Source organism: Pithys albifrons, chromosome 32 (assembly GCF_047495875.1).
Source record: "Pithys albifrons albifrons isolate INPA30051 chromosome 32, PitAlb_v1, whole genome shotgun sequence".
Classification (NCBI taxonomy): Eukaryota; Metazoa; Chordata; class Aves; order Passeriformes; family Thamnophilidae; genus Pithys; species Pithys albifrons.
Window position 1 is genome coordinate 391,701 of NC_092489.1, and position 12,134 is coordinate 403,834.

The 12,134-nt window shown below is 52.5% G+C and overlaps 1 protein-coding gene across 1 annotated transcript in view; it reads right to left on the bottom strand.

Moving 5' to 3' along the window:
* Nucleotides 1-12,134, bottom strand: part of LOC139684145 (uncharacterized) — a 1,342,464-nt gene that overhangs the window by 32,634 nt on the left and 1,297,696 nt on the right. Inside the window, 1 exon segment of the mRNA XM_071579746.1 lies at nucleotides 7,579-8,250. Within this exon segment, the coding sequence (XP_071435847.1) occupies nucleotides 7,579-8,250 (672 nt within the window).

Below are 12,134 nucleotides of genomic sequence, written 5' to 3' on the forward strand. Positions count from 1 at the left end.
TATGTAAGTATTTCTGCAAATGAATAACTGTGTGCTCTTGTCTGTGGGTCCCTGTGCATAGATGGGGGAGTTGTGGCTCTGTCAGTGGGGTAAGTGCATTCAGGAGTCACATCCATACATGATTCCTGTACTCACACACATCCATCCAGGCCAGCCCCCATTCATGCAATCACTCAAAACAGCCTTAGGAATTTACTTGCTGTGTCTCATAATTATGAAATGAGAAATTGTGCTTGTCTTCACCTCACACTTTTCCTTGTTTCTTGAGTTGCTGCTTTGATAAGAATATAATTTTCTAAAACGTGGACATATCTCTCCTTCATGTTCCGTTTAATGTTCAAAAATTCTTTCATACACATACAAGCAAATACTGCCCCTTTTTTCCTTGTTCTTGCATGGCAAATAAGAGAGGTATCGTTGGATATTTGCTGGGTGTGGATCCATAAAAATACAGGGCATGATTATTTGAACACTCAGCAAAAGTTATTACATCTGTAAAACTTCCATTGTATTGGTTCCTGTCATGGATATCAATAATTTAGAGAAAGGTTAGTAAGGCCACCTTTGAATTTGCTTGCTTGGTTGGATTATCATTACTTGGTCAAACAAAAGCTTAAAACAATTGCTAGTACTGAATGCTAAAGATTAACAAATTCTGTAAAAATATTTTCATTTCTGGACTTGACAACTTAAATATGTGTTTTACCAATTGTGTGGAAGGTCCATTAATGAGCTGCAATAAGAGAACTGTTGATCATTTTAAAATTCTGATTTTATCCATTATTTACATCTCACTCCAATGTAACTTACAAGTGCTGCAGCTTTGAGGAAAACAGGCCGAGAAGGGAGAGAGTGAGGAGAGAGCTTTGTGTGACCCTTCCCAGCCAAGTCACCTCAGCTGCCACTGCAGGAGTCTCACCACTTCCCAACACCACAACTCCAGTGTTGGCTTCTTCTTGAGCCATTGGAGTGCAGTAAATTATAGAGAAACTCATTGAAACACTGATAGTTAATGCAGGTAGGAGTAAAAGCAACGAACAACACACTCATTCATACCATGAAGGGAATTGTTAACAGGGAAAACACTAATAAGCTCAGGAACAAAGGTATTAAACAGAATTTCAACTTTTTAACAATTATTGCTATTTGCAGTAGGTGTTCCAATGGTTAGAAAAAGCTTTTAAAGCATCAGAAGTTTGGAAAGCAATTTGAAATTTAGAAAGTACTTTTCACCTGACGGATAATTTGCACACCAAAAATTATACCGGCTTAGATATATTCAAGAACAATCTAGTGGCCACCTGGGCACAGGAGCATGGCATCGAATGGGTATATCACATTCCATATCATGCACCTGCTGCTGAAAAAGTTGAAAAGTGCAATGGACTATTAAAAACAACCCTGAAGGCACTGGGTGGAGGAACTTTCAAAAACTGGGATAAGCATTTAGCCAAGGCCACCTGGTTGGTTAACACCAGAGGCTCCATCAATCGAGCTGGTCCTGCCCAAGCAGAATCCCTCCACACGGTAGATGGGAGACAAAGTTCCAGCAGTTCACCTAAGAGGCATGCTAAGGAAATCTGTTTGGATTACTCCTCCCTTGGGCCAAGACAAACCCATTTGTGGGATTGTTTTGCCCAAGGGTTCAGAAACACCTGGTAGGTAATGACAAAAATGGCGAAATCCAGTGTGTGCCCCAAGGCAATTTAGCCTTGGGGAAAAACTAATTATGTGCTTTGAGTTGTGCCTTGCAGAAAACCAGACACGAGATGAGAGAGACTCGGACAAAGCTGATGCTGGTATCCCATGATGTCCAACGATAAGGCAGCCCTATCTGTAAAGCAGTACTGAACTTAGAACTGTGACTTTAACCAAAAGTCGGAGGACCCAAGCTGAATTGATGCTGGTGTTGATCCCTGATGACAAGACATCTGCCTTAAAAGACCGCATATGGACTATACATATATGTAGATATGCGCGAAATATAAGCGAATGCAGGAATACAAAAACTGCGTAGAAAGACCAGTGTGGAATAAGGGGTGGAGAATGTAATGCTTTTGACCCATGGCTTCCTCAGTAACTAGCTGTAACTAAGGAAGCAGACATCACAAGTATTCCACACGTGTTTTCCACCTAACAGAGGAGGTGTTTTTTTTTTCCTTGTTCCGGGGAGCTCGGTGTGGGAGAAGCCTGGATGGTCGGTTCTGTTCTTGTGGTGTTCCTGGCCTGGGACGTGGGTGAGATCATTTCATGCTTGTTCTCCTTTAATTGCATTTGTCTGTTTCATTTATTTAGGTTTAGTTTTGATTCTTCCTCTTTTACAGATATAAAAACATTGATCTTAATAACAATAATGATACTTTACAAAAGTGCAGACTTGTGTGTTTCTATGCCATAACTTAAAAGAATAAAATGAAATCATGAATAAATTTGAAAAATAACTGGGATAATAAACCTACAGCACGACACTGTCTTAGAGCGTGACTGCTACAAAATATGTTAGAAACTGAGATACAGAAAGGTGACATGTTTGCAGCTTGTTGAAAGCTTTTATCTTAAAGGCATTATTGTTTCCCTTCTCTTAATAGGAATAAGCCTTATATTCAATTTTAATACTATTTGGAAAAGGCAAAAAGTTTGGTTTGGCATGAAACAGCTTCCACTATTCCTTTTACTAGAAAGGGTTATGATATTTTGTTACATCGTGATAAAGGTGAAGACATAGTTAACTAAATATGAGTTAAATCAATATCCATAATAAGGTATTACCAGTTGTTAACCCAACAGCATTGCTATTGATCAGAATCTGTGGCTGTCCCAGTTCGGCATCTCTGGCCGCTCCTGCCAATGGGTTTCTGTGCCTGTCGGCTGTGCCGGGCTGGGCCGGGCCGTTCCTGCAGCTTCTGGCGGTGCTGCGCTGGGTGCTGGGGCTGCGGCGGCAGCGCTGGGGGGCTGTCCGTGCTGCTGTCGGAGCCATCTCCGCCTCTGCGCTCTGGCGGCTGCTCGGAGCTCTCCTGGCCGGGCCGGGGCTGAGCGGGCAGGGGCAGCGGGGCGCTCTCCCGCCGGGTATCGGATCTGGCACCAGCACCGGCACGGGCTCTGGAACCGGCACGGGCTCTGGCACCAGCACCGGCACTGGCTCTGGCACCGGCACGGGCTCTGGCACCGGCACCGGCACCGGCAACGGCACCAGCACGGGCTCTGGCACCGGCCCCAGGGCTGGCGGCGGCGGCCCCGCCCGCAGCATCCTCCGCTCTGCTCTGCGCCGGGCTCTGGCGCTGCCTCTGCCTGACTCGGCCTCTCTCCGCCCCCATCCCACCCATTGGCATCTGTGCCCCAGGCGGGAAGGGCTGCAGGGGGGTCCAGCAAGAGCAGGGCAGGGGCTGCTGCTCTTTGGGCCTTTCTCTACCCCGGGCAGGAACGCTGCGTGTGACAGCGGCACGGGGGGTGCAGCTGCTTCTCCTGCTGCATCCTTTGCTGGGCAGCTGCAATCACTGGCAGCAGCACATTCAGAGGGCAGCTGTGCCCACAGCAGGGAGTGTTGGAAAGAAGACTCATTTAGTTGGAGCTCATGCTGTTCAAGCAGCACCTCATCATCCAGAGCACGTTCCTCTGCTCCACAGACAGCTTAGATCTCCTCTACATAATGTTTCTCCCAGACATCAGGGTGCAATGTTAAAAGACTTCCAGGGATTTATCTTAAAAAAACAAAACAAAAACCAACAAAAAAAACCAGCAGAAAACGGGGGAGGCTCCAGTTTTTTTAAGCAGTTTGACTCTGTTCTGTCAAAAAGTTTTGGCCACAAACAGTTTCAGGGCACTGGCTTCACAAACAAATAATTTTTATTTTCATGGGGTACTGGTTTCTTTTAGCTCAGCTCTGTCCCTTCAAGCTATTTCAGGGCTCTGGCTTCACAAGCTGGCTTAGACACTGATCATGTTACTGAATCGTTTTGTTTCAGAGCTGTTTAGACATAATTCAGTTATGTTTATTTCCCCTTTGAGATTCTTCCAATTTCCAGAGTTGATCACCTTCTGTCCAGCAGACAGGCACCAATCATGCCTTTTTCCCAAGATGAACTGCTCCCCATCACCAGGACAGGGACTTCATGTCATTCCTGTCTCTCCTGCCCTGTCGGGGTTACCAAGGCAAGTCCCTAAATATGGGGGATCTTTCCCAAGGCTCCACGTTTGGGCTCCATTTGTCATGATGGATCTGGGTCTCCACAGGAATGAACCACAAGGTCAATCAGAAGCTCAAACAAAGCAAAGCTGTTTATTGAAATCTCATGTTACAATATATGGACTCAGGGACTGGTGTTCAAGGCAGGGGCAGGGGAACTGGTGACCTCTGAGACATGGGGGAGGCATGGGGGGATGGCTCAGGGCTTTCGACCTCCTTAGAGATGGAAAAGAGACCCAGCAGGTATGGGGGTTTGGGAGGGTGAGAGCAGACAGAGGAATACACACATGCAAACACAAACAGCCTGTGGTGTTCTGATGCCTGGGCCTGCCAGTGGCAGAAGATCAGCTCTCCTTTGCTTATCTCCAAGGGTTGCTGTTCAGGAAATTTAACTTCACATCTGCCAGCCTTAAAACTCCCTTTCCTACAATCGGTCCCTTGTGGGGTCACCAGGAGCAGCTGCATCAGCCTCCTCCTGTGCAGCCTCTCTGTCTCTCTGCCCTGCTGGGCACACTCAGGAGCAGCCGCAGCTGCCTCTTCTAAATGGGTGTGTGTCTGTCTGCCTTTGCTGCTGGACACACAGAGGCCCAATTGGGCTCATCTTGTGGCACCAGGGGCGGCCACTGCCCCTCTGTGCTGCTGACCAGTGCTGGGCAGGGCTGGTGATTCCCTGACTCTCACAAAGTCCCCTCGTTCCTGTCGTGTCACAATGTCCCCTGGGTTCCAGGAGGCCCTGCAGTGTCACAATGTCTCCTGGGTTCCAGGAGACCCTGCAGTGTCACAATGTCCCCTGGGTTCCAGGAGGCCCTGCAGTGTCACAGTGTCCCCTGGGTTCCAGGAGGCTCTGCAGTGTCACAATGTCCCCTGGGTTCCAGGAGACCCTGCAGTGTCACAGTGGCCCCTGGGCACCCTCAGACCCCACATCACACAGCCCTGGCAGTTCCCTCACCTGAAATATCGGGACACCACAACAGAAGGAAGACATTGAGCCATTAGAGAGTGTCCAAAGGAGGACACCAAGAGGGGAAGGGCCTGCAGGGGAAGCGTGTGAGGAGCAGCTGAGGGCACTTGGTGTGTTCAGCTGCACAAGAGGAGACTGAGGGGACACCTCATTGCAGGTACAACTTCCTTGGCAGGGACACAGGAGGGGCAGGCACTGATCTCTGCTCTGTGGGGACCAGGGATAGAACTCTTGGAATGGCCTGCAGCTGTGTCAGGGCAGGGTTAGGTTGGATCTTACAAAGAGGTTCTTTCCCTAGAGGGTGGTAGGCACTGACCAGACTCCCCAGGGCAGTGGGCACAGCCCCAAGGCTGACAGAGCTCCAGGAGTGTTTGGATGATGCTCTGGGGCACAGGGTGTGACTCTTGGGGATGGGCCTGTGCAGGGCTGAGGGTTGGACTCCATGATCCTTGGGGGTCCCTTCCCACTCAGCACATTCTGGGGTTCTGTGACATCAGCTGGGCTGGTCCCAGTGCATGAAGAAGCCCTGTCACCCCAGAAATACTCTGGGTGGCCATGGAGTGAGTTGTGTGGGGAGGGGTCCCAGCCCCACCCCAGCAGCCTTGCAGGAAGGGGGGACACCCTCCTGCAGGTGGGATGTCCACCAAAACTGGATTCCCCACAAGTAACTTGTAACACTTCAGAATTGGGGATTATAATCCCCCTCAGCCACCAGTGGTGCCAGAGGGGTAACTGCAACCCCCAGAATAAGGGGGGGGGGGGGACTCCCAAGAGCCCCTAAAAATGGTTTAAAACAGCAGAAAGAACTCCCAAATGGGGCTATCTCAGCATCCACCAAAATGTGAGGGGTTCACTCCAGCCACTGAAAATTAGGAGAGGGACCCCCAAAAGATGGTTATAGCCTCCAAAATTCGTGCAAAGCAACAGGATCCCCTCAAAAAGAGATCCCTGTGTCCCTCCCTGTGGGGCCCCACTACAAGTGCTGATGTCACATGTCCCCTACACTCCCTCACAGTACGCCCCTCAGGATAGGAGGGCACCCCAGAAGCTCCCTCAGTTTTCCCACACACCCCATCTCTTGTCTCCCAATCCCCAACCCATCCCCCTCCAAGTCCCATCCCAACCCTCCCAATTTGCATCCAAGCCCTCCCAATTTTATCCCATCCTCCCTGGGTTTGTAGCACCCCTTCTCCTGCTGCTGACTCCCCCTAAGTGGGTTCAAGTTGCATTAAACCATTTTGGGATGGGATTGAGTCATTTCAAGTTGGCATGGAGCCATTTTGGGGTGGGATTGAGGTGTTATGAGCTGACAGATCAATCCCTCTCAGATATTGGACTGCAAAATGATGGAGAAATGTTAGTCGGTCTGGACACCTCCAGTTTTGGGGAAAACTCTCCCAAATCCCCACAGAACCCTGAAATCTTCCTGAATATCCCTTTGAATCCCAAATTCCTGCTCCAATTCCCAGGAGAATGATGGAAGTTTAGATGCCTTTGTTCAGTTTCTTTATTTTAATCCCATTTTTTGGTGATTTTAAGGGATGAAGATGGATCAAATATAATTAAAAAAAAAACAAAAAATCAATCCTGTGAATGTGCATGGGGTTGGGTTGGGTGGCCCATAGAGAGGCAGAGCCACAGAGAATTGGAATTATGGAATTATTGAGTTTAGAAAAGTTCTGAAACACCACTCAGGATTCCTTGAGGCCACAAGATAAACTAAGGGTATGGAGCAGGGGAGATTTTTAGGGTCAAAAGTCAGCAAATCCCCCTTCCCAATGAATTTCCCACTTCAGTCTGTGTCCCCATATGTGGTGGCTTTGATGTGGCAAAATGCCAAGTAATCATTTCAGAGGCAAAGTCTCCTCTTCTGTCCCCCAAAAACCAAAACACAGGACATAGTTCAGCAGAACAAGGTATATTGAACAGAAAATAAAATAGAAACCAAATAAAATACAAACTACAGACTAAGAATAAAAGGTAGCAAGAACAAACAGGAAGTAAATTTCAGCTTCCCCAGTATCTTGGTCTCCCCCCAGGAGCTCTGCAATGCCAACAAACTCCTGGTTCATCTGGCAAGAAGAGGAAGAAGGAAAATCCCTCCTCCCTCTCTTCTTCTATCTGAGATGATGTCAGAATATGGGATGCAATAGACTTGGCCAGTAGGAGTCAGCTGGGCTGACACAGCTCGAATCAGCTGATTGTCCAAGGCCTTGCTCTAAAAACTAAAGCCTAAATCTGGGCCTAACTAAACCCATGACACCATGGATGTTCCTCCCCCGGGTTAATTCAAGTGCCCACGGAGAACCAGGAGGACATGGAGACCACCAGCCAGGGGTCTTCCTAATGTGGGTCACAAGGAATGTGGGTGATAGAGATGGAGCAGCAGATGAAGCTTTTCCCACAGTCGGGGCACTCGTGGGGCTTCCCTCACTCGTGGGTCCGTTGGTGTTTGGTCAAATGACAGCTCTGGATGAAGCTCTTCCCACACTCATCACAGTCATAAGGCCTCTCTCCACTGTGGATACGCCGGTGGACGATGAGGTCAGATTTACGTTTGAATCTCTTCCCGCAGTCGGTGCAGTGGAAGGGCCTCTCGTCCGTGTGTGTGCGCTGATGTTTGAGGAGACGTGAGCTGGTCTGAAACCTCTTCCCACACTCAGAACACTCAAACGGCCTCTCCCCAGTGTGGTTCATCCGGTGGGTGATGAGCTCAGAGTTACGAATGAAAGTCTTTCCACAGTCCCAACATTTGTGAGGTCTGTCCCCAGTGTGGAGCCTCCGGTGGGTGATGAGGCTGGAGCTCTGGCTGAATCTCTTCCCGCAGTCGGTGCAGCAGAAGGGCCTCTCCCCCGTGTGTGTGCACTGATGCACGAGGAGATGGGAGCTGGTCCGACACCTCTGCCCACACTGGGAACACTCATAGGGACGTTCCCCAGTGTGGATCATCTGGTGCCTGATCAGGTGGGAGCTCTGACTGAAGCCCTTCCCACATTCCCTACACGTGTAGGGCCATTCCCCAGTGTGGATATGCTGGTGGTGAATCAGGTGGGAGCTCTTGCTGAATCCCTTCCCACATTCCAAGCACTTGTAGCGCTTCTCCCTGCTCTGAAGCTGCTGCTGCACCCCCAGCTCAGAGCTCTGGTTGAAGCTCTGGCCATCTTTCCCACACTGGGTGGCTCTATCCTGATCGGAGGACCCAAAACTCGGTTGAGAGCTTCTCCTCCTGCGGGATCTCCGTGGCTTTTTCTCCTCGGTGTCTTCCTGCTCTGTGGAGCTGTTCAAGGTGGCCTCTGCCACAAGGTTCTCCTGGGGGGATTTGTCCTCCGTGCTCCCAATGCTCAGCTCGGGGCCTGGGGCAGGAAGGAACAAGGACACTCAGGGCATTTGCCTCCGGCCCACAGGGAAGGCCAAGGACATCCCCCCAAACCCGGCCCCGGCAGGACGGCGTCGGCAGCGGGGCTGTCCTGCAGCCGGGGCCATGCTGGGCTGGAAGATGCAGCACAAGAGAGGGGCAAAGGGGCACTGACTTCCTCCTCACCTGCCTGGGGGTCCCGGGGTATCTTCCTCTTCCTCGCAGCCTCCTCTGCCATTCCGACACACCTTCAGAAGGATAACTCCTGGTTTTTAGGGAAAACAAGCTGTGAGTGCCTTTGGTTTGGTTTCCCAAGTCCCTCTCTAAAAGTTACTCGGCATCTTGTGTCCAGAAAAACCTCCAAAACACCAAGATTTATCTCAAGAAAACCCGCCCAGGAGCTTCTCCTCTCTGACCTCCCCCTTTTGGCATTCTGAGTGTCCCCCCTGTCTGGGCTGCTGGGGGTCTCCTGTGTATTGGGGGTCCTCCCTCTCCAGGGTCTCCGCCCTCTCCAGGCTACCAGGGCCCCACAACCCCCTGCCCGGCCATTCCCGGATTACCAGCCCTCACATCCCCCTTTCTTTGACTCCAGGACCGCCCTCACCTCCTTTTCCCTCTCATCCTGCCTTTCCCAGACTTCACAATCCCTTTGCCTTTCTTCTGCCACCTCCTCAACCCCCTTATTCTGGGCACAGTGACCACCTCCACCCCCCAACCACCTCTCCCCACTCCTAGTCCTACCCTTCCTTACCTTGGACCCATCCTGATCATCCATTCCAAGGCACTCGGATGTCCCTGCCCCCCCTTATCCTACACCAACACTCCCCTGCAGTCCTTTTCCAGGCCATCCCACCTCTTCCAGTCCCCACACGCACCTTTGCCTTGACTCTGGGACCCCCAGTGACCCCACTCCTGCATTTCCCAGATCACAGATCCCTTTTGGAACACTGAGTGATACCTTGAACTCCTCTTTTCTGGCCATTCTGGGTTTTCCTACATCATGACCCACCCTTCCTTAACATCGAGGTCCCCTGTACCCATCTTTCCTGGGCACAGGAGACTCCTGGGCTTTCCATCCCACTTTTCTGAGCAATCACATCCCTTCTCTTGGCTATGGGACCCCCTGAAAACCCCCTTCCCCAGCTCTGGGTCCCCTCTGCACCCCCAGCATTCAGCCCAAAACACCAAGATTCTAACCCTAAATAGGGGCACCAGAGGGGATTTGGGGACCCCGCAGTCCCTCCTCCCCTGACTCTCTGCTTGGGGTGGTGGTTCCCAAGGGCCCCACCTCTCCAGGATGCTGGGGGTCCTGAGGGTGCCCCCTCTCTGGGCTGTCCATTTTGGGATCCAGGGGGGTCCCTGAGCACCCTGAGCAGAGAGTCAGGGCAGAAAGGACCCCTGGGACCCTTGGCATTCCTTGGAGGGATCATGGAGAGGGGAGAATCAAAGAAACTCAGTGGGTTCAGATCACAGAGTGGGGGACATCTGAAATTCCTGGGATCTCCAGTAGCCTGGAAAAGGCAGAACCCCAGAGAGGGGACCCCAAAACACAAGGCACCCCCAACAACCTGGACAGGGGGGATCCCCAGAACCCCAAGCACAGAGAACACAGGGAGAAAATATCTGGGAGGGTTTTTTTGGAAGTGAATCTTGGTGCTTTGAATTTCTTTTTCCTTAATCTGCATATTTTGGGGTATTTTTGCCCAGTCTTGATGGTTTGGGGTTTTAGGGGATCTGTGCCAGGTGCCTCCATTTGGAGACTTGGGAAGATCCCAGGATTTTCCAGCATCCAGGGATGCCCCCCAAGCAAAGCCACATTTGGGGGGTGACTCCCTTTGTTTCTCACACTTCTAGGAAAAAAACCCATCAAATTAATCTGATTTTCCTGCTTTTTCAGGCTGTCCACATGTCTCCCTTAGCTTCAGTTCTCTCTGTTTCAACTCTCCCTTGAAGGAGTTTTCGGGGGGTCAGGGACGAGGGTTTATGGGAAAGGGTTGGGAGTATCTGGGCTGGTCTGGAAGCAGTTGGAGGGTTCTGGGTTGTTTGGAAGGTCTGGAAGGGATTTAGAGGGATCCTGGGGTAGTTTTCAGCATCTGGAAGGGAATTTAGGGAGGTCCTGGACTGGTTTGAGAGTATCTGGGAGAGGCCTTGGAGGTTCTGGTGTTGTTTGGGAGGCCTGGAGACATTTGAGGTGGTCTGGGAGGGGGTTTGGAGGGAGGGTGATGGAATTTGGAAAGGTCTGGGGGGGGGAGTGGGTGGTCTTGGGGTGGTTTGCAGGGTCTGGATGAAAGTTTGGGGGGGTCTCTGGGAGGTTCTGTGCGGTGTTTAGGGGGGTCTGGGGAGGTTTGGAGGACTCTGGGGGAGTCTTGCGGGGCTGGGGGGGGGACTCTGGGGCGTTTTGAGGGGCTCTGGCAGGTCCAGGAGGTGATTTGGGGAACCCTGCAATTTTAAGCGTGGGGTTTCGGGATCTCAAGATGGTTTGTTTTTTTTTCTTTGGGGGGGTGGGGGAGGATGTGGGATGGACCTGACGGACCCGACGGCAGTCCCGGGATGGGGGAGGGGCTTACCCGGCTTCTCCACCTTCACTCTCACTGCCAACACGGCACCGGTGAGTCCCAGGGAAGGGTAGGGGGTGGGTGCATAATGTGGGACCCCCAAAACCCGCCCTGAGTCCCCCAAAGCCCCCCAAACTTGCCGATCTCCCCTCACCTCTCCCCGCAGCCGTCCCGAGTCCCGCCCTCCGTCTCCACCACCTCTAATCTTGTGCCCCTAAATACCTCCAAAACACCAAACTTCAGCCCAAAACAACCCTCCCAGCAGTTCCTCTTTTCTGAACTCTCCACGATAGGGTTATTGGGGTCCATCTGACTGCACTGCTGGGGGTCCCACTTGTATTGCGGATCCCATCCCACCCTCTCCGGGCTGCTGGAGATCCCGGGAATCCCACGGCTCCATCCTCTCTCGGCTCTCGCCTTCTCCAGGCTCTTGGGGGTCCCACCTCCCCCCTGCATTGCTGCTCCCCCCTCCTTTCCACACTGCCGGGGCTTTTCCCTCTCCGGGACCCCCGTTTAAGGTGCGCGGAGCTCCCTCTGTGCTCCCGCCCCCCAATTCCACCATTCCGGGGCTTCCCCAGCTCCGCTATCGCCCTTCTCAGCTCTCCCCACTCCGCGGGTCCCTCCTGGACCACCCGAGGGGCCCAAAAACCGTTCTCCCCGCCCCAACCGACCTTCCGACCGAGCGCCGACCACGCGGTGCTTTGTTCTCTCTCTATCCCCTGTCCCGGCTCCTCCCCCTGCTCTGTCCCTCCTCTCCTGCCGCATCTCCGCCCCCACAGTCCCGCCCCTTCCAGCCCGTTTCCTCCTCCCCCCCAGACCCAGCGCCCCGCCCCGGGCCCCCCTTGCCCGCAGCCCCACCGCCCCCCGCGGGAGGAGCAGGGATGGAGCTGGAGCAGCTCGGGATGGGGCAGCGCTGGGCTCTTGGCCGCTCCCGCCCGCACTCGGCCCCCGTTGCAGCCGCCACGGCCAGGACAGCGCGGAGGGGTCCGGCCTCGGCGCCCCCACCTTCCCGTAACCCAAACTGCCGTCCTGGGGGGCGCTGGGGGCGAGGGGGGGCGCAGGTGGGCTCGGGGTGGGGAG